General features: G+C 42.5%; 1 protein-coding gene across 1 annotated transcript in view; it reads left to right on the forward strand.

Annotated features, from left to right (window-relative positions):
• Positions 1-220: 220 nt before the first annotated feature.
• The window catches only part of LOC139340883 (zinc finger matrin-type protein 4), a 47,937-nt gene continuing 27,548 nt past the window's right edge, over positions 221-20,609 (forward strand). Inside the window, exons 1-3 of the mRNA XM_070976986.1 lie at positions 221-777; positions 13,304-13,420; positions 16,448-16,540. Coding sequence (XP_070833087.1) covers positions 13,310-13,420; positions 16,448-16,540 — 204 coding nt within the window. The 5' untranslated portion in view covers positions 221-777; positions 13,304-13,309. The remainder of the gene's footprint in view (positions 778-13,303; positions 13,421-16,447; positions 16,541-20,609) is intronic.

The raw sequence follows: 20,609 nt of genomic DNA on the forward strand, positions 1-20,609 counted from the left end.
AGAGTAACAAAACACAGATGGGTCAATAATAATAAAATCTCAGGAGAATACAAGATGTCTTTGAGTGGTGGGAGGTGATTGTAGCACACCTGAGCGGCATAATCAGGCTTCTCCTAAGATCTGTAAACACGGCATCAATACTACAATGTTTGGGCACCCTTATCTGTCTCCTTTTTATGTAATATGATATTATTGTGGGTGCACTGTGCGAAACCTACTCACTCGACCAGTGCTCCCACTCACTCACTCTGCAAATCCAGCATTCAGTGTTGACTATCTCACACGCACGCACACATCCATGCACACACGCGCTGTGCGCCAGAGCGCGTTCTGTCTTTCATTCATCCCGCTGAAGGCTGCTCACTTTCTTCTCGTCCCTCCCTCACGCAGGAATAGCTGACTTTGTTTCCCTCCGCGGTGCCTTTTGGTCGGAGTAGTAGTGGATGATACCAGCGGAGCTTCGCTTCTTCTCACCTCCGCGGTACCACAGACCGGAGAGGAGAGGACACGCGCATCACGACGGACAGCATCGCGAGGGAGTTTTTTTTTTGTTTGTTTGCTTGTTTGTTTGTTTGTTCTTTTTGGAGGAGACGGCGTGATTTCATAAATGAGCAAAATATCTGTATTGGACAGCAGCGTTACCAGGGACGCTCCACCTGACCAGCCTCCGGTCACGTTTTGAGGGATTTTACTGCACAGGTGCGTTAGAGGATTAAAAACCGGCAGTTTGCGGATGGTTGTCGGATTCGCGGAGAGGAGTCGCTGCCTCTGCACAAGGTGAGTGAATCGGAAATACAGACGGTCGAGTTTGTTCAACAGATGAATTATTGACCAGTATTGACCTCGTAATTTGACGGCTGGATCATTCCTCCAGCAGCATCCCGAAAGTTTTGGCACCTTAAATCGCGCAATTTTTCTATGGAATTCCTGCTGGGATAGTGAGTTGAGTCTGTAGCAAACCTCTGCAAACTTTGAGGTATTTTTTTTGTCATCTGTAGATAAATTGGAGGCATGGTATTGATCGACATTTGCTAAGTGGCCTCATCTACTACTGCGTGACATAGTTTTTCTATAATGCCTATAAAACCCGTCTTGGACGTTTTATAGAACAGTTTCTCATCACAGCAGCACTTTGATGTCTAGTTGTTTGGACCACAACAACAACAAAAAAACAAACAAAAAAAAAAGCCAAATAAATGTCCATCACAGGATCCCAGAGTCCAAGGTGAGACCAAATATGCTGTTTGTCCGACCAACAGTGCAAAGATATTCAGACTGAGAGGCAGCTCATCCTTTCATTGGAAAAGTTGAAACCGGAGAATAGTTGCGGTTTCTGCTTAATAAAGGACTTAAATTATTGATGGATTATCAAAATATTTGAAGCTTAATTTTCTCATCGTTTCAGCTCTGGTGTAGTTTGAATGAGTTTAGAGAAAGCCAGCCACCTGCTGTAGTCTGAGGTGAATGCAGCAAACTTTTCACAATAGTTTAAGCTCTGCCCCACCTCAATAATGACTTTCTGTGAAATATGAAAATGAGACACATATCAGATACAATATGGATTAACTCTGATACTTGCTGCATCTAGTTTCACTGGCTGCGATCCATCTCATTCAGAGCCCTCTCGTTGCGAGCATTTGTCACTTTGGGAAGAATGTTCAGTCAGCCTCACACGGGCGTCTGAGGCAGCTTATGGCCTTTATACCATATCGCCTGCCTGTCACCTGGGCTGACCCACACATGCACACGCACAGAAGTACAGGCTATCCCTAAAAATCACTCATTCACACACACTGAAATGAAGTGTCAATAAGTTTCATCATCATTCATTCCATTACATCAGTCCTTTGAAAAGGACATTTTATTTAGCCCAGGCAGCACTCACGAATCCACTGTGTCTTTTTATTTTCTCTGAGTTGCACTGGGGCTGTTTTTCCACAAGTAGCCCAACCGTCTGAGCTGAGGCTTCACACTCTGTTTATATGCGGTTATTGATCAGCATGTGCTGACTGCTACTGTACTTCAGCTCACTGCAGCAGGCAGGGCTGCAAGGTGTCTCAGAGCTGGAATAGTGTAGATCATAAAGTACTGTACCTTATACACCGTATTCGAGCTGCAACAGGCAATCATTTTCATTACTGTGTATGTGCAAATCATTCAATTAAATCACTGTTTGGGTCTATAAAATGGCAGAAATTTGTGAAAAATGTCCATCAGATGTTTCCAGGAAACAGGAAGACTTCTTCAAATGCTTGTTTCGTCCAATTATAGTTCTACACTGGAGCTGGAATGATTAGTTGATTAATCGATTGGTCAACAGGCAGAAAAGTAATCAACTATTTTGATTTTCTTCTTTTCTTGCATGATCATAAACTGGATGCCTCTGGGTTCTGGATTTGAAGATGTCATCTTGGGCTTCAGGAAATTGCGATGGACGTTTTTCACTGTAGTTTCTGACAAGTTTACAAGTTCTTTATTTGTCATATGCAGGTAAATCAGACAGTTATTCTATCAACCAAGAAAATAATCAGCACATTTATCGACAATGGAAGTAATTGTTGAATGCAGCCCTATAATAAACCCCAAAAATGTTCATATTATTATCATTAAGACAATAAAAAGCAGGCGATCACATGTAGGAGCAAACTTTGAGCACTGCTAAATCGACTGATTGTTTCAGCCTTACCCTATATTCCACTGAGTTACAGCTGAGGATGATACTTTTTTACATTTCAGTGTGCTGTCCCCTTTAAGAATCTGTGCTAACATTAAAGGTAATGGTGTAGACAGCTTGTATTCATGCCAATCCCCATCCACTGCACTGCATGGATGTAGAGCTAATACTCTAAGTGACAATCCAATAAAAAAAATGTAAGAGAAAACACTCAAGCGTGTTAATTAGCATATTCATATTGTGGAACATATGCAGATCTTGATGAGTCCACAAGCTTATTTTATTCTCCCTCTTTCTGGTGAGGTGCTGAGCTGCATCTGGGGGAGAATCTGATTAACCAACTGGTATAATTTATCCCGGTCCTAAAGGAATAAACAGAGAAGCGATGTTGTTCTTGAAAAGTGCCTGCGTTCCCGTCTATACATACAAACAAAGGCAAACACAAACACTGACGCACACACGGTCCGAGAGCAGAAATTGAGGCAGTAATGCTCTTGAAAAGTAGCTGCTGCTTCCTTGTGTGTTTGTGTTCACGGTCGTGCGGTTGCTCTAGTTTCTTTAAGATTGACAGAGCATCATGTGTAGGTGTGTGTCTTTGTGTGTGCGTTTTCCTAGGAGTGCTTCTTAGCAACAGGCAGCATATCCTCTTCAAATATCTTTTTCTCACACACCGTATATAGTGACCTTTCTGCTGACTGTGCTTGCCGTTCTTTGCATGGGTGCATCCGCATCTGTATTAATGTGCATGAGCGTGTGTGTGTCCATTCACATCAGTGTGTGGGCCAGTTGGCCTTTCTTAGTGTACATTCATTAATAGCTGCATAATATCTAATATGGAACCGCCTGCTGTGCCCGTCTTCACGATCAAGATATTGAATCTGTCTGTCTCGTACTGTAGCAGCATCAGTGCAGCGCCAACCTTTTCCAAAGAGCATTTTGTCCTTCTTTATGTCTCATACAAAGCAGATATCATCACAGTTGAGCTGTATTGATAATGATTTGGCATGCTTTGAACAAGCAGCAGTTTATCATTTTGAAAATATTTCATGCATCTCTCAGCAGGAACAAGAGAGACATCTTTAATATATATCTTGACACGGTTGTCGTGTTATGTTAATATCAGCGTTAGACTAATAACTGGTTGCATATTTCATATCCGGGAATAGTAGAGAGAGCTCTTTAGAAATCAATTTTCTTTTGCTCCATCACCATGTTTGGAAACTGGCCCGTTGCCAGATAGGGATTGAGGGAAGGAGAGGGCGATATTGTGGGTGCATTAGTGAATGAGGGGAAAAAATATGCTTATCTGATGCATAAATCATCCTTTTATGTCTTTGAATTTGTCTAAATAGGTTATTTTCTTTGTCAGAACTTAATAAACCCTCTCACAACCCCACTCACATCAAGGGATAGATGTATGTTGAAGACGCACGGGCATAATTGCTCACAGCTTCCTGGTTATGATAGGCTAGGTGCTGCAAGGTCATGCCCTCTTTAGTCCATGCCAGTGTGTGTATCAGCGTGCACGGTCACAGCATGCAGTCACACATAAACAGCATATTCCTTTGTGTGCGTTTACACACAGCATATGAACACGGCACAGTATGAGGTTTATCTGCTTGCATGCTATCTTTGTACATGTGGGTAGCGTGTGCATGTGGACACTATATAATTCATATAACCAATAACTTAGTGCTCTATCATAGAATCTGTGCTGGGAGTGGAAAGGCTATTGGTCCCTCTCTCTCGCTTTTCCTGGAAACAGTTCTGGGAGAGAAAATGAAGAAACGCTGCCGTCTCATTTTCAATTCCCTTATCAAACTGTTGACGTGTTTAGAAAACATGATATTCTGTGAATCAAATGGCAGCGGAGGCAGAGTTCATGTGACCGGACCAGGCAGCCGTTTGCAGGGTGGTGTGTGGGTGAGTGCTGTTATTTTAAAGTCACTCGTCTTTCACTGAGGGTTTGTTTTTTTTTTTTTTGAAGAGGTCTTTCATTTTCAGACAATTTTTTATGCTTGTTTCATCTTATTTGATTAACCATGAGCTTCACTGCAAACAGCTCCAAGTTTTAGTAGCTTTTCTTATTGGATTTTTTTTTTCAACATTTGTGTGATCATTTTAAGTCGATTGCCATGATCAATGCCACTGACTGCTTCCCTGTTCTTGTAGCTCCAGTTTGCTGGAAGTGCTGTTCTCTGACACGCACTCACGGGCCAAGACTCTTAACAATTTAACCCAAAAGCTAATCCTATCAATGTAAAAACACTCTCACTTCGAGAAGAGAGCTGCCGGCACTGAATAAACAACGATCCCCACAGTGTGGAAGTTAAGTTACAATCAATCCTGAGGATCATATAATGAGCCCGACATGAAAATAACCAAAACTGTCCTTAAACACTGCTGCAGTTGCCTTACCTGACCTTACAGCACACACATTAGATCATGCAGCTGGCCATGCATATGGAAGAAATTAAGGCATATTTGTAAGCATTCATAGAAACTTGAAAGAAGACATTGCCCTCACACACCTGCAGAGACACACACCTTTTACAAAAGATGCATTAATAAGCTGTTTTTTTTTTTTTTACCTCTGGCTTATTGTGGGGTTCCCTGAAGGCATGTCAGCACACATTTACTCAAATAAACATACACACAAACACACACTGACACATAACACACATACATAAAATAGGATCCTGTGATTGACAGTTGATCATTCAAGGATGTTTTTATGTTCACGTCCCCTGAGGACCAAGACACATCATCAACTCTCAGCCGTGTTGTACTGAAACTATTTATGCACCTGCTTTATAGTGAGACCACCGCACTTGAAGTCGTATTCACATTGGTCGAGCCTTTTGTTCTCCAGAACAAGGAGCTTATATTACTAATTAGTGAGAGGGAAGCTGTCATATTGCTAATTAGCTGTTTGCAGTTATATCAGTTCAGTGATGAAGACAAAGAGGAAGAAGCGAGAGAGGACTGAGAGACATCGAGACAGGAACGTTGTTACAAAGCATTGTTTGGCTTTTGTCATTTCAGTTGTTCCACTTAATGCAATTTTATGCCTGGTTTCTTTGACACTTCTTATTTTTCTTTCCAATATCTTTTGAATGAATTATTTGTATGTCTCACTCCAGCTCAGTCTCTGAGGTAACGCATGACTTTTGTGCTGAGGTGCGTGTTGCCTCGTGGGAAATCAGCTGGCTCCCCTTTCAGTCGCTTTAATCTGCCAACTGGTAGAATCTATATTGGACTTGGAAAAACAGCATAATGTTTCTTATGTGTGAGTTTTTGTTTGGGTTTAGCAAAATACCTTCATGAAAACACTGAATTATACAATAATTCTGAGGTGTCTTCACCACCTACCTGTGTGTATTATACTGAGGTGATTGTGTGCTTCCAGCAGCTTAAAGTGTGTGCTTTTGTGCTTAGTACACTATCATGTTTTAAGGACTTGTTTTTATTGATCACACCATTTTCTTGGTTTTGTTGGACACTCAAGCCATGCTGTGCCGTCACTGCAGTCTCAGGTATAATACACTTGGTACTGAATGTAGGTGTTTAGTGCAAAAACCAAGACGGTGCTCGGTCTATAATCGCTCTACCGCTTTCAAGTGGAAAATATGGAGATGAAAACTGAGCCGACAAAGTCGTACAAAACAGGATGAGAGCATTTGGACAATATGTGGCAAAGTATAATGGCAGTGCAATTAGTTGCTAATGGAACAGATAGACCCCAACAGTTTTGCTGCCATCCAGCATCCCCCATATGTTACAGTAACATAACGACCGCCATTCAAACTTCAGGTCGCCTTTTGCTTCCCACCATTAACTCAGTTTGCCTAAGTCTGTTACTGAACACATACACGCACACACTCTCTCTCTTTCTCTCAGATAAACGCAGGGAGATATGCTCGGTTAAACTGGGAAAACCTAACTTTGCCCGGGATAATAGTCTTCATTCACCCTCTAATGAATCCATATTGTGGCCTAAAGCGGAAGATCTGCTATTAATACCATTAACAAGTAATGGCCCAGAGAGGGAGATAAGAGAGCGAGATAAAAGTACCACAGTACTCTCACGAATAAAAAGGTCTGATAAAGGCAGAGGGGTTATAAAGTCTAAAGAGAGCAATAGTGGATGCCTCCTGTTCAATCTCATGTATCCTCTGATGGACAAATGTTCTTTTGAACTGTAGAAACTCAACAAAGAACTAAGAAGAAACCAAATTTTGGTCTTCACTGTGCTACCTCACTGCAATATCCCCTGAATATAATGCTACATGCTAACATCAGCATGCTAAAATGACATGACAAGGAAAGCTTGAGAAGCACTGGAGTAGATGTTAAACCTTGACCTACTACATTAGTTATTGAGATTCATAGACAGTATGTTGTTAATAACATGTTGTTAATAACTGTATTAGATTAGCCTGTTGGCTAACAGGAAAAAGTCATTACAGGTCATCCTGAGGGGAACATGAATGTCTGAACAAAATCTATCAAATAGCTGTTGAGATATTTTAGTCTTTACCAAAGTGCTGGACCAACAGAAACACTGCTAGCATGGCAAGAAAGACTAAGTCTGTCCATGCATCCAATTAACATTCAGTTCTTTAATTATTTTGTACTCTCAGGAACATTTCAGTCAGTACCAAATAGGTTTTGATGTTCAACAACAGTTCTAAAAAAAGATTATGTACAAGGCCTTTGTCTTTGTTGTTGCAAAACTTTTGTTGTTTGTTGTTCATTTATTCAGTAAGTCTCATTAGGATGATTATCTATTCTGCAAGGCACAGCGGAGAATGAGTATATACAGCCATCTTACATATTTGAGATATATAAAACAAAATATCTTCAAGTATCTCTAAGAGGAATGAGCGTCTCTAACTTCAAGCTGCTTTGCAATTTATTGCAGTAGCAAGGTGCATGATACAGCAGCTTATCTGCTCTCCTCTCATAAGAGTAGATAAGTCTAGCCTACACCATCCCTCGTGAATAATCCCTGCCCTCGAGGCTGTATTTCCACCACTGGGAGAGAAGGGAGGTGGAAGAGATGGGAAACGGCAGAGGCCGAGATAGAAAAGCACAGTGTGAATATGTGTGACAGCTCTTGACTGTCAATATCAAGATGCTCCACACATAACTCAGAGAGGAGCATTAGGTCCAAAATAGAATTTAGGACACAACAAGCAGCGAGCAAAGAGAGTGAAAGAGTCATAAAAACACAGACACACACACACACTGACTCCGGGGAAGGAGTGTGTGACCTGACCTTGGCATTAAGTGTGTATTTTCATGTAGCACCTCCGTCTCTTCTCAGGAGAATTCACCCCCTCGCTGTGACGCTGTTGACGTGAACAATGGAACAAACAGGAAGCATAATCACATATTTGTGTCACTCATTATAAGATCTTTTGGCTCTTAGTTTTATGTTGCACAGCGAGACTCGTGTGTTTGTACCCTAGCTGTATTTGAGTTTGAGCATGTTTGCAGTTTGCAGTATTGAGCAAGAGTAGTACAAAGTGAGCTCCTGCAGTGCAAACAGAATAAATGCGGATTTGGATTCAGACTCAGGCTCCAGCTCCCTTTAAAGACTTTATTCCCTCAGTCTAGTACCTTTGATTGCTACTGTACAAAGGGGAGGGTTGTTAATCTTGGAGCAAGTTTTTTTTTGTGTGTGTGTGGGGGGCAGGGTAAGGGAAGACGGTGTTCAAGAAGACTGCATTACCAAGTGTGAAACAGGAAAAATATTGTAATGTAGAGCATCAAAGTGACACGGCAGAGTGCCTTTGAGATATAGGGTTCCATATTATTAACCCTGAAACCTTTTCACTTGTTATTTTTCATGAGGGACTCATTAGGCAGGTCATTGCCTCACAGGCTGATGTCAATATGTCATCGTCTGAGTGTGTGATTTGACAGCTAAATCAGAGCATCACTTTATTTCAAATGAGATAGGAGCTATATGAAATGTGAGCGCAGATAGGGGAAGGGGAACAGACAGTGCGGTTCACAGCGGTCACCCTCCTCATGGAGCACAAATGGAAAGATTGAGGAGGGAGGAGAGGAAGGGGGGGACTTAAAAGAGGCCCTGCTGCCCCAGCCACCTGCTGTTCTCTCCCTCCTCATCACTCAGTCTCTCTGTCTGTCTCTCATGTCATTTATTAACTGCGGTACATCCGTCGGTGCTTCACTCCTCCATCTTCAGTATACATCCTGCCAATTAAGGTGTGTTTATTGGAGCGCTGTCTCTGAAGCTCTGCAGTGGAGTAAAACACGACACTGTATCTCTGTCGGTACAATAAGGCTCTGATTTAGTACAACGCTATCTAGTTGCAAGAAATATTACAAACTAATTAATATTCTAAGCCCAAGTGACAGGAAACAGTCTAAGTGGTTGCATTTATTAGAAAAGAACAAAAAGCCCTGTCCAATTTAATGCCAGCTTCTTAATGAATGGTGGAGCAGAGGCTGAGATCTGAGGGCGGGCTCAGAGTTCACGTCCATGTTAAATACTTGATGTGGTCTTAAAAGGGAATCCCCTGAAGGTTCAGTCTGTCTTCAGATGCCTCAGGTTCTCATGCTCTGGCTAAGACGTATCTGGTTTCTGCAATCCTGTGTCTAATTGAGTTTGGGGCTTTTTTCATCTTTCATTTGAGCGACTGTTTGTCTTATACTTCTGCATTTTTGTGTGGCCGACACCAACATAGAGAGAGAGAGCCCCTCTCTCCCTCTCTATCGGACCAAGAAAGGGGAGGCTCACGACAAGAAGCTCAGATCAAACTGTCAATCTCTGCGGTGCTGATCAATTATGAATCAAGATTCTGTTACTGCCTTGCCTATTTCTCGCCTCAGATGTTTCCAGAAACGTATTTATTGTAGCGTTTAGCTGAAATATGAGAAAGTTTGTGACCGGGCTGCCTGTGCTCGAAACCAGACGAGCCAAAATCAAGTACCGCTCAACTGATGCGTCACTCGTCCTCCCTTTTGAGTAAAAAGGAACATCACAGTGCTTCTCTCTGCTTTCTGTGGTCAGGTAGCACCAATTTAAAAAAAATACTTGCAACTTTCCAGCAGTGAACTACACCCTTAACCTTTAGACATTTCTCTATTTTTTCATATATTCACCTCTCATGCGTATGTATTTTGACTGGCCCCACCTCACTAATTCATAAGCAGCACACTGTTCTCTGACTTTCACCTTTGAATCTGAAGTGTCTTTCTATAACATTAAACACTCACCACTAAATGTGAGTATGCAAATATCAAAGGTTCAGAAAAACATCCTGAATGATTATTTACTCAACTGGAATTTATTAACACTCGTGCTGGAAAAACTATGCTAACCTGCATCATCGGGACTGTGGGGGTGTAGTCTGACAATGGCCAAGCAACATAAGCAGACAACCCACCAACTCTCACCTGATTGTGAATTAAATATTGCAAAATCCTGATTGGTGCATGGTGGCATGTAAACTTTTCTTTGTACAAGATTGACTGAGTGGCATCAGCTGTGTCACACATGCTTCACAACTGGCTCATTCGCAGCTGTGTGGTGACAGCACGGCCATCATAACCTGACACGCCAGCACCACTTGCTGCTGTAGCTCTCTCCACCACCCCACCACCTTATAATAACCACCGTTTAATAATCATGTATGTATATTGAGGGAAGAGGAGTAACAGAATGACTCTTGTCGCAGCTCAGGTTCTTTAACACTGAATGTAAAACAGGCTCCTTTATGTTGTCGTCTACAATATTTAAATCAAATACAACCAGTTAAGAAAAAGCAATAAGACTAAAGTTTGTTTTAAGGAAAGATTTAAAAGATTCTGCCTGGAGAGTTCCCTCAAACAGCAGAGCCTTTTCTGCCAAATTTACCTGTAATCTCTACCATTAATGGTCAACTGCTTCATATAATCGTCTCTCACTGACCTGATCCAACTGTTCCATAACAACTGGTTTGCACAGAATCCATCACTGATTGAGAAAAACAGGTTCCTCGGGGCCTTGAAATTTCTCGCACATATCGTCTATATATAAACTCTATACTTGTTACACACCTCCGTCATCATTGATTACATAGTTTCCAGTGACCTCTGTGTGCATCTGAGCGACAAATAAGATGCAGATTGTACTGTAACTCTAGAACGCTGAACTAGGATGAAGGAATTGAAAGATGAACTGAAGTCGAACGGTCCGATACTAAATATAACACGTGCCAGTTTGTGATTCGTGCTGGTTTCGAAATTGATGCTAAAGTTGCAATAAATTAGATTCTCGTAAAACATAACATAGAGGAAGAGTCCATTGCTCTGGTCTGATACGGTGGGAATGAAAACACTTTTTCATTAAGATCTCTAAAACCGTGTCGCATGAAAGAATCACGTTCAGTGCGCAGATTACAACGCTCCCCCTCCCTCCCTCTCCTTCCTTCTTTGATTATTTTTTCCTCACTATCTGTCTCACTATCCTTTCGCTTCCTTGGGCCTGCCATTCCATTAATCTCACCAACAGATTGCCACTATTAATTAGCCTACATCTCCCATCTTGCATGTAATAATCTGAGGTAATAGAGATATTAGGAAGATAAGGATATTTCTGCAGTCACAATCAGTTTTAATTAGCCGGAAGATTAAAAGATAGTCTCGCTTCTGCCTGGCTGACACCCGGACGGACAGCGCAAGGTCTTTTTCTTGACACAAAAGTCTGGCAGCACACAAATTCTGCAGCAAATCCAATGTGTCATTTTGCAAAATATATCTGCTCCATCGTGCCTCATAGGACACCTCACATAGTGGAGGTAATAACAGATCCAAGCCTCTAGACAAAACAAGTTTCCAGCTCGTCATCAGAGACATTTCAGAATGAATATTATACCTCACAGACACATATGACTTCACGTAATGCATTTTATGTTAATCTGAAATGTCACCCAGCTGTAATGTATGGGGCTCCCACGGTAAATTCAATTAGATAATGGAGGAAGTGTCTGTGCAGCATGTCTGTAGTTAATCTGAAGGTCCAGGTTGCACTAAAACGGACAAAGAGAACAGACAGGAGTAATTACTGGTAGTGTGTGTGCACTTATGTCTGAGCGTATGCATGGAAGTGTTGAGCAAGTGCCCTGGCTAAAGGGTAATTAGAACCTAGATGTGAAATATAGACTACCAATGCCTGTCATCACTTTTCGCTGCTGAGTGGTTGCGATACTCGGGGTGCCACGTGGGACAAAAGGCCGTTTTCTTTCAGAGTTACTGGAGCTGATCTCTGCAGCATCCCTGTGTCTCGCACTATGAAACGCTATGCTCCAGCACCTTCTCCTGTTGCTTCCTTGGGGCAAGGCACTCGCCGGGTTTAATGGTTGATGTTCCTGAACTATTCCCTGCAGACCCGTTACTCACCCTAACCCTGTCAGAGCAGTGTCTACAGGGCACACATAATGAAGAGAATAGAAAATTGAACACAAGACCCTAGAACACATCATTAAACCATTTTCTATCACTCAGTATAAAAGAAAGAAAACACCGCTGCCAGGTTGTTAAGAACCCATAGCCACGGCTCCCAGTGGGATACTCAGGTCTCTATGGTTTTACTGGTTGGGCAATCCCAGCGCTGACAAGGTTTTAAGACACTGCTTCTCACCGGGGAATCTTGCTGGAGACCTTTTAACAGTTTACTTCAGAGACTGAAATCCTTGCCAAAGTCGCTCTTGGCTATGCTGCTCACTTCCCTGCCAATGTTCAGAAATTCATTAAAGTTTATGTACAGGGTTAGAAAGGTGGGTCTCCGGTGGAGGATTTCTTAGCTTATAAAATGTAATGTTTATATTCAAATCTTCAAATTCAGGATGGCTAAGACATGTTTTGTGATTGTTACTCACTAGAGGCCAGTGCACAATAACTGTTGGCAAGTTATGAGTGTAGCCATGTAGTAGAGTTCAGACTGAAAACTCCTAATACTGCTACTGCTACTCCCCATTACCAACTCTGAGAGCAGAAGGGCAGCCAAGGATAGCTGACAATATTTGGTCTTATAAGTTGGCCAGAAAGCAAAAAAACACAAGTTTCTTCAGCTTTCTTGAACTTTTAAACAATGTTGCTGCACTTCGTTTAATTTGTATCACTGAAGGCAGAGATGGAATGTTTTTATCATCACCACTGTTCAACTCACAGGGAGTTACTAATCGTGTTAAACCAAGCATGTGCACTGATAAAACGCGATGTATCTCTACAAATTTAACTCCCAATGGCGCATTATGAAATTAAGATGCATGTTCAGTGTTTCTAAATGACTTAAAAAATTAAAAAATATATATTTAACAGATTATTACTAAGTGAAATGCAGAGAGTCAAGCCAGAGCCTCAGGCCATTGTTTCCAAGACTGGAGCCAAAATCATCCACGAGAGGATGTTCTGACAGAGAGGATCACCATATTTTCGGCTGAAATGTCACGGTGAATCTGTCACTCTGAAGGAAAACTAGTCTTAAATTAAGATGAGATCCATGCATGCTCATGCAACTCTAACACACACTGTGAGGTTCACTGACATTTTACTCCATTCTGCCTTTTAATCATATTCATATTTGCGTATGTTTGGGGGTGTGTGTTTGTGTAGTCTCAGATGAAGATGAAGTCTGCGGGCGTCGTGGATGGAGGCTTGTTCACAGAGAGCTATTGTAACATCTGCAATGCCCAGCTCATCTCCGAGTCCCAGCGCACCGCTCACTATGAGGTGAGTCCGTCTCTGATAAAACAGGAATGTTCGCACGTAAGAAAAAAATAAATGCTGCGATGCTACGATCACCGCATTGACAGGCAGACTCCTACACTGTACACGTCGCATCAGCCTTATTTGTACCAATTTGTGTTTGTGCCGTTCAAAACAGTGCTCATCCATTATACATAGACTTAATGCAGCATGGTAATTCTAGTCACTTGCGCACACACACACACACACTTTTTTGTTTTAATGTTGTCTACCTCTCAGCAGACTCCCTGAGAGTAAATTAATGAATGGCTATTAAATAATCAGCCTGGTGCACTGTTTAACTACTTTGTGTGTATTTGTGTGCACGGGAACATATGCTTGCGCGTTTGCATGCATGCATGTAGAACTACATTGAGGTCGTCCTTGATTACAAGACCCAATTGGCATTAACAAGCAGACTAATGAGGACAAGGCCCTTATCTGCGGAGAATTAAGCAAGGACAAGAACAGTGTGTGTGTCTGCACACGTGTACCATCCACATTCACTTAAGAGTAATTTCTGTCTCTCAACCCATGTCTGACAAAACACATAGCCTTGAGTTGTGCAGACAAATGGGCAAGTTGATTCACTGTGTGTCCTCACTGTCACCCTTTACAAAAGGGCTCTGTAGGGGTCAGTAGATCATGGGGACAAGTGAAGAAGTCGTTTGAGGGCAGGGAGTTTTTACATGGTAGATTCAATAAGGATAGAAGGCAAGGAAAGGAAACTTAACTTGTGTAACACGTCAATCCCAGGTTAACTGAAGTGTTTTACATGAGACACATACACAACAACAACAGGTTAACGAAAGGGGTGTAATTACAGGGGATAAATCACTGAGGATGCTACGGTTAAAAAGGGGTCCCGCCCAATTTTGGTGGCCTTTTTGAGTACCCAGATGTGATTTTCTGTAATTACACTTTTTGTCTACATATATATGCATCTCTGTTGGACAGATTATGATACAATCCCTACCTACTCTAGTCCAAAAGGTGGAAGGAATGAAAGACCCTGTGACTTCCACGATGCAGAAAACAGACGAAAATGCAGAATTTGCTCATAAAAATGGAATCAACTGTAAAACTTGGAATAATGTGGAAATTACCAAAATGTGGACGGAATTTATAAAAATCGTGGTTCTCCCTACCATTAGAAGTGTTTATTCACACGCATGTGATAGATAGATTCAAACTTTTTTGATGTATGCGTCAGGTGAGTGATTCCTATTGAACTGAATAGCTGCATTTTTGGGTCTGGTCTCCAGCTTTTATAATACGTCCATGACATATACACATGGATGACTCAACTAGATGGACTACGGGCAAAACAAAAGCTTTAGCCTCACTGTTCAGGGATCAAATAAATGCCACAACAAAAGATAGTTAATACAGACCACTGTTGGTGTTAAGGACGTGAATCCGACCATGTACGTTCTGCACGTATACACAATCACACAAGGATGATGTGGCAGACATTGTTTTTTAGAACTGTCCCCTGCCCTGTCTGTCCCCTCCGGCTTCATTTGTCACTGAGAAAAGCCGAGACAGAAGAGACGGAGGGACATGCATAGTCCATTAGAGTAGGGTGAGCACTGAGGGTCAGTGCAGGGTAACCATGGTGACACAAGGTCCCGCTTTTAGCCCATATCCTGGAGCCATCTACTGCATGACCATTTATACACCTATAAACACAAGCATACACTCAGATACACACATACACACACGCACTGACAAAATGCATTAAAGTAGTCTGACAAGTGGTGGGTGGGGGGGCCTTTTGTTGTCCCGGGGGCAGAGGATCCAATCTAAGCACTGGAGCAGCAAGTACAGTGTCTTGTCAGAGTCTCCCATTCGCTTTCTTTTTTGAGCAGCCATCACATAACTTATGAGTACATTTTCATCTACAAAACTTAACTCCACAAATCATGTAGATTAAACAGTAAAGTTACTCCCCCCACAGGGAACTCAAGTTCTGGACAAAGACACCCGAATACATTTGAGGAATAGTCTCACTCTAATTTAATCACCTCCATCTCTCATTAATCAACATTTTCCTCCCTCGATGCTTTTTACAATCACAATCTTGACTCGTGTCCCTGCACTCCGTCATGCACTAATGTGTATTGGTCTGCGTATGTCTTGCTTCTGGAAAACTGCACCAGCAGTGGAATTCATAGATAATAATAGACGTTGTGTAGTAGACAGCAGTGAAGGTCAGAGCATGCCAGTAAAATGCTATGTATGGAGCAAGATAGCTTGTACGCAAACACACAGAGCTGTCTCAACACATACACACGCGCTAATCTTTGCCCTGCAGTGTGTCCAGTGATTTTCATTGTTCTGCATTAAAGCGACAGTTAGCAGCTTCAAGGAGAGCTTACTGTCCTTTCATGTAAACACACTGCATATTCCTACTTATTATAGCTTAGTCAGGTGGGGCGAAAGCACTGCAGCAATAACAAACGAGCAAGCGGCACAAAAATCATCAGCAGCAGTTAGTTGAACCATCTTTTCAACCAAAAGCTTTGGATTTTACGTAGACTAATTCCAATCTATTATCTGCTGTTTTGCTGATATTAATATCTACTCTGTAATTCTTTTAATCAGTGATTTAACAAAAAGACTCGTGCAGTTTTTATTTCGAAGGAGCTGGAATATCATCATTAAAATGTTGCTGTTATTCGAGCCATCCAGATTATTCCGTCGCTTCCTGTAGCGTTTATGGTGCTAGTGTTTACAGGTGTAGTAAAGAGTCCTCAAAGCCACAGCTCTTCCCTTGCCCGACATCTTATTCAGGGCTCCCAGAAAGCTGAGGCTGTCCCGGGCCATTAGTCACCCAGCCAGGGGCAAAATGTCTGCAAGCATCATCAGCTGAAATAGAGATAAGAGCTCGGAGGGAGCTGCCGAGGTGGAGTGACGGTCATTGATTTTTTTTTTTTTTCTGCACTTGGCTGACCTGACAAAATAAAACTAATCGCTGGATGACACCCTTCCTCTCTTTCTTTCTCTCAGAGTAAGAAACACGCCAACAAGGTACGTCTGTTCTACATGCTTCACCCTGAAGACGGAGGACCACCTTCCAAGAGGCTGAGGCCAGATAACCCAGTACGCTCCCACTGTGTGTGTGTGTGTGTGTGTGTGTGTGTGTGTGTGTGTGTGTGTGTGTGTGTGTGTGTGTGTGTGTGTGTGTGTGTGTGTGTGTGTGTGTGTATGTGTGTGTGTGTGTGTGTCTACATTGCACAACACACAACGTTAATGAGGTTTTCTCACCTCAAATGAATATTTGTAACTTCATTCTGACTTCAAAGCTTTTCAGAATCATTAATGAACTACACGCCTCAAACATTTGACTGTTTTGCAGTGTAATCACAAACTGCAACCTTGTGTTTGGAAGGACAGTTACTTGAATACTGAAATGTGTGAATTTGCATCGTGTTCTCATGTATGCAGATGACAAAAACCTGAGCTCCCGATTGCCTCGGTCTAATCCTTCACTAGGCCTGTCCATGCTCAGGCTTGGCCATTGCAGCTAAGTGCTCATGGGAATATTTGTTTGATCTGTTGTGTGCAGTTTTGTTCTATAATTCTCCCAAGAGGGGCTGTGCCTTACTGTAGCTGTGGTGTTTCTGGTAAGACGGAGTCGAGGCAGATGCCACCAAGGAGCTCTATATCTGACTATTGCAGGCCATGGCTAGGGAGGTCAGTGCATCACCGATGTTTGTGTGTGTGTGTGTGTGTGTGTGTGTGTGTGTGTGTGTGTGTGCACGCTGTAGGTAGGCCACTGTGTCTGTATATTTCCAGGGCCCTGTTCTACAATTGGAGTAAATGCTGACAATGCATCTGTATCCACAGTGAATTGCCGGGTTTTGAACATAAAGCACATCTGCCATTTGCTGTTGATTAAATTTTCACTGTTTGTCAGTCGTGTGTGTGTGTGTGTGTGTGTGTTTGCATCTGTTTTTGTGTGTGTGTCGCTGAAAAGAAATATGAACGTAATAGACTATTGTGAAGAGGGAGCTTTACTATCAGACATTGTGTCCCCAATTTATCCAGCAAGCCCATAAGTCCCACATGGCATAATACACACACACAGAATACATACAGTACACACTTTGAGGACACAGCTGGTGGAAAAATAAAGCTTATCAAACTAACTGACAAATCTAGCTGTGCCAGAGAGGGCAGAGAAGGAGGGGAAGAGGTGGAGCATCTCCAAAAACGTTGCAGTGCCACAGCCAAGACCCTGGGCCGTAGTGCAGGGCCAATTAGCTCGGCACGGCAATGACCTTCTGTCCTCTGCTGACAGGAAAATTCACAATAAAACAAAGAAACTAAAACGTCCCAAGTGTAACTGATCACAGGTTGCACTTGATGAATATGAAGTGAAAAGTTTATTAAGACATTACAGATATAAGGAGCCAGAATAACCAAGTTGGGTTGGAGCTATTTGTTGTAGTCACATCTTAGCTGACCAATAACAAGCATGCAGCAGTATAGGGTTACTGCTTTAGACCACGCATGTTGATATACTGATGCTCTCTGTTGGCATGTGACACCTTGACTTGGTCTTTTTACGTTTTACTGACTGGGGATGGTTTTGTCCCCGACAGTACACAGTCACATGTACTGCACTGTTGTGTGTCTCCATCCTCACACCATTTCCTTTATTCATGTGCACCCAAAGTCTCTTTACATAACTCTGAACTATTATATAAGCCTAAATTTGGAGATCCATTATAGAAGATCCTGTCACTACCCTTTTTAACCCACAGCAAAAATTTGATGAATGCTGCATTGGGAAACAAGGGCCAGGTGATGCTTGGCAAGAACTTGCTTGTATGAGGTGTAGCTGCTCCTAACAGCCACACTGAACAGCAGAGCGAAAAGAGAAGTGATAATTGTATAAATCTAGCAATAATGAGGCACATGTTTCAGCTCCTGGAAAGTATTTATAGTACTTATTTGTGCATGTCAAAAGTGACAGACATAGTTATGTAAAGGATAAAGAAAGAGTTGAGGGAGAGGTTCAAATCCTGCTTACTTTGTCACCTCAAACTTTCAGCCACTGTTACAAAGTCGTGGCCAAAGGTTTTTTTTCCAAAGCTGTTCGATCATCCGACAAGCAGCATATGGGCAGCTTCTGTCCATTCTGAAGGAAAATGGAAAACGCAACGTTTTTGAACAGATGGCCACCACGAAACTAAATTTAAGTGTCAGATAAAACAAACTGGGAATCATTCCAAAATGTAAGACTCTTGCCATGTTGAATATGTTCCTTATCACAAGGTGTGTAATAAGACGTAAAAAGGTGATGCACGTGCAGAACACTGCCGATACTCATGAAAACACTGTAGGCATGTCAAGGGCACATGGGTTTGCAAACACACTCACACATACTGTAGAAATATACACACCTGCGTCTCCATCTGTCTCCCTAAGTGAACAAGACATGACTCAGCCCCTCCTGGCTTTCACCTCATATGGGACACTGAATATACACACACACACACACACACACACACACACACACACACACACACACACACACACACACACACACACACACACACACACACACACACACACACACACACCTCATCTGCCATACTGTAACGCACTGTGAGCGCCACAGCCAGCACTTTGTTCATAACCTTTCACACGGAGATGTGACATTGATTATCTGACAATGCTGGAAAAATGTACGATGGAGCAGTTCAACAGAGAGGAAATCATCACCATTCAATTTCAGATAAACTTTGGTTCTTTCATCTTTTTTTTTTCCTCCCAGGGGAACTTTTGCACATCTTTTCTCTGCACTTCATCTTAGTGTTTTGCCCCTCTGTTCCCGCACTGATTGACATGGTGCAGTCCAATGGGAAGAGCAGAGAAGGATTTTCGCCAGCTTCTCCCCAGTGTAAAATGCCATGCCTTGAGGTTTGTGTGTTTGTGTGTAGGTGAAAGTGTTTGTCACAGAACAAACAGAGAAAGTAGGTCGTAAAGGTGCTCCCAGATGAAAGGGGAGGGGGACTTTATCCTTTTTTTCTCCCCCATTCTCCACCCTGCTCTCTCTCCATCCGAGCAGTTTGTACTTGCGCAAAGGGCAAGAGACAACAAATGCTCTTTTCCTCGCCTTTTATTCTCCTCTAATGCTATATTTGCACCATCGCTCCTTTCAATTTACACTTTCAGCACTTCTTCAAACTCCAAATGAGAGTGTCTGTTTCCCTGTGCTGCTCCATGTGTATATTTAGCAACGTTTCCCACAGCGCCTCAACACAGAGCAGTAGGAGAAGTTAGGAGAAGCAGAGAGAAAGCAAAACAGAAGAAGAGGAAGATTAACGCAGCTAATTAGGAGTCTATTGTTAGGCGCATGAGCGGGATGAAGACACCCAAACACAAAATATTCTGCGATACAGACGTCACTGTCAGGCCCATACGCAGCGTGTGCACACAAACAGAAACACTCGTGACAATTAGGTCGCATGCAAAGCGGTTCTCGACAGATGTGTGAGGTGCGACAGGAGGAGAGAGTGGGGGACAAAATACAGAGAGGAATAGTGAAATGAGCGACGCGAGGAATCTAGAAATCAAAAGAGAAGAAACAGAAAGGTTGATGACTTTCAGGGGAGGCAGACGATGGAGGAAAACAGTGAGTCAGAGATGCTGTTTATTGTTTAAAGTGGTTCAATGGAGTGGCAGCTGTAATGAGCTAGTAATTATTCATATGTCAGTCACCCACCCACACTTGAGATTGTTTAAAACTTTTTAAACAATCCCCGCTCTGTCACTAAATCCCTGGTGTAGAATCTGTCATTGAGCGTCATGGTTTGCATTGCCTTCCTCTTTCAAGCAGATGCTTCTTTGTGTGTCAGTTCCATCTCTGCCGACTGCTTCTTTTACTTTTCAGCGTGTTTTGACAGGTGAGACCACTGCCAGGCTGCCACAGAGAGTCATCTCAGCCCCTTTGTCCCGAGTCAAAAACCACGCAGTTGTGGGACATCGGTTCACTGCGGTTAATTTTCCTCATCCTGATACAATGAGATTTGGGTAGAACAAGATCTCAGCATCGCTGCCCATAGGGAGGGAGGATGTAGACAAAGTAGGCGAGGGGGAAGTGGAGGGAAAGAACAATAGGATGAGCCGTGGCGGAGACGAGAGGAGGAGCAGAAAGTAC

The sequence above is a fragment of the Chaetodon trifascialis genome, chromosome 13 (assembly GCF_039877785.1).
Source record: "Chaetodon trifascialis isolate fChaTrf1 chromosome 13, fChaTrf1.hap1, whole genome shotgun sequence".
NCBI lineage: Eukaryota > Metazoa > Chordata > Actinopteri > Chaetodontiformes > Chaetodontidae > Chaetodon > Chaetodon trifascialis.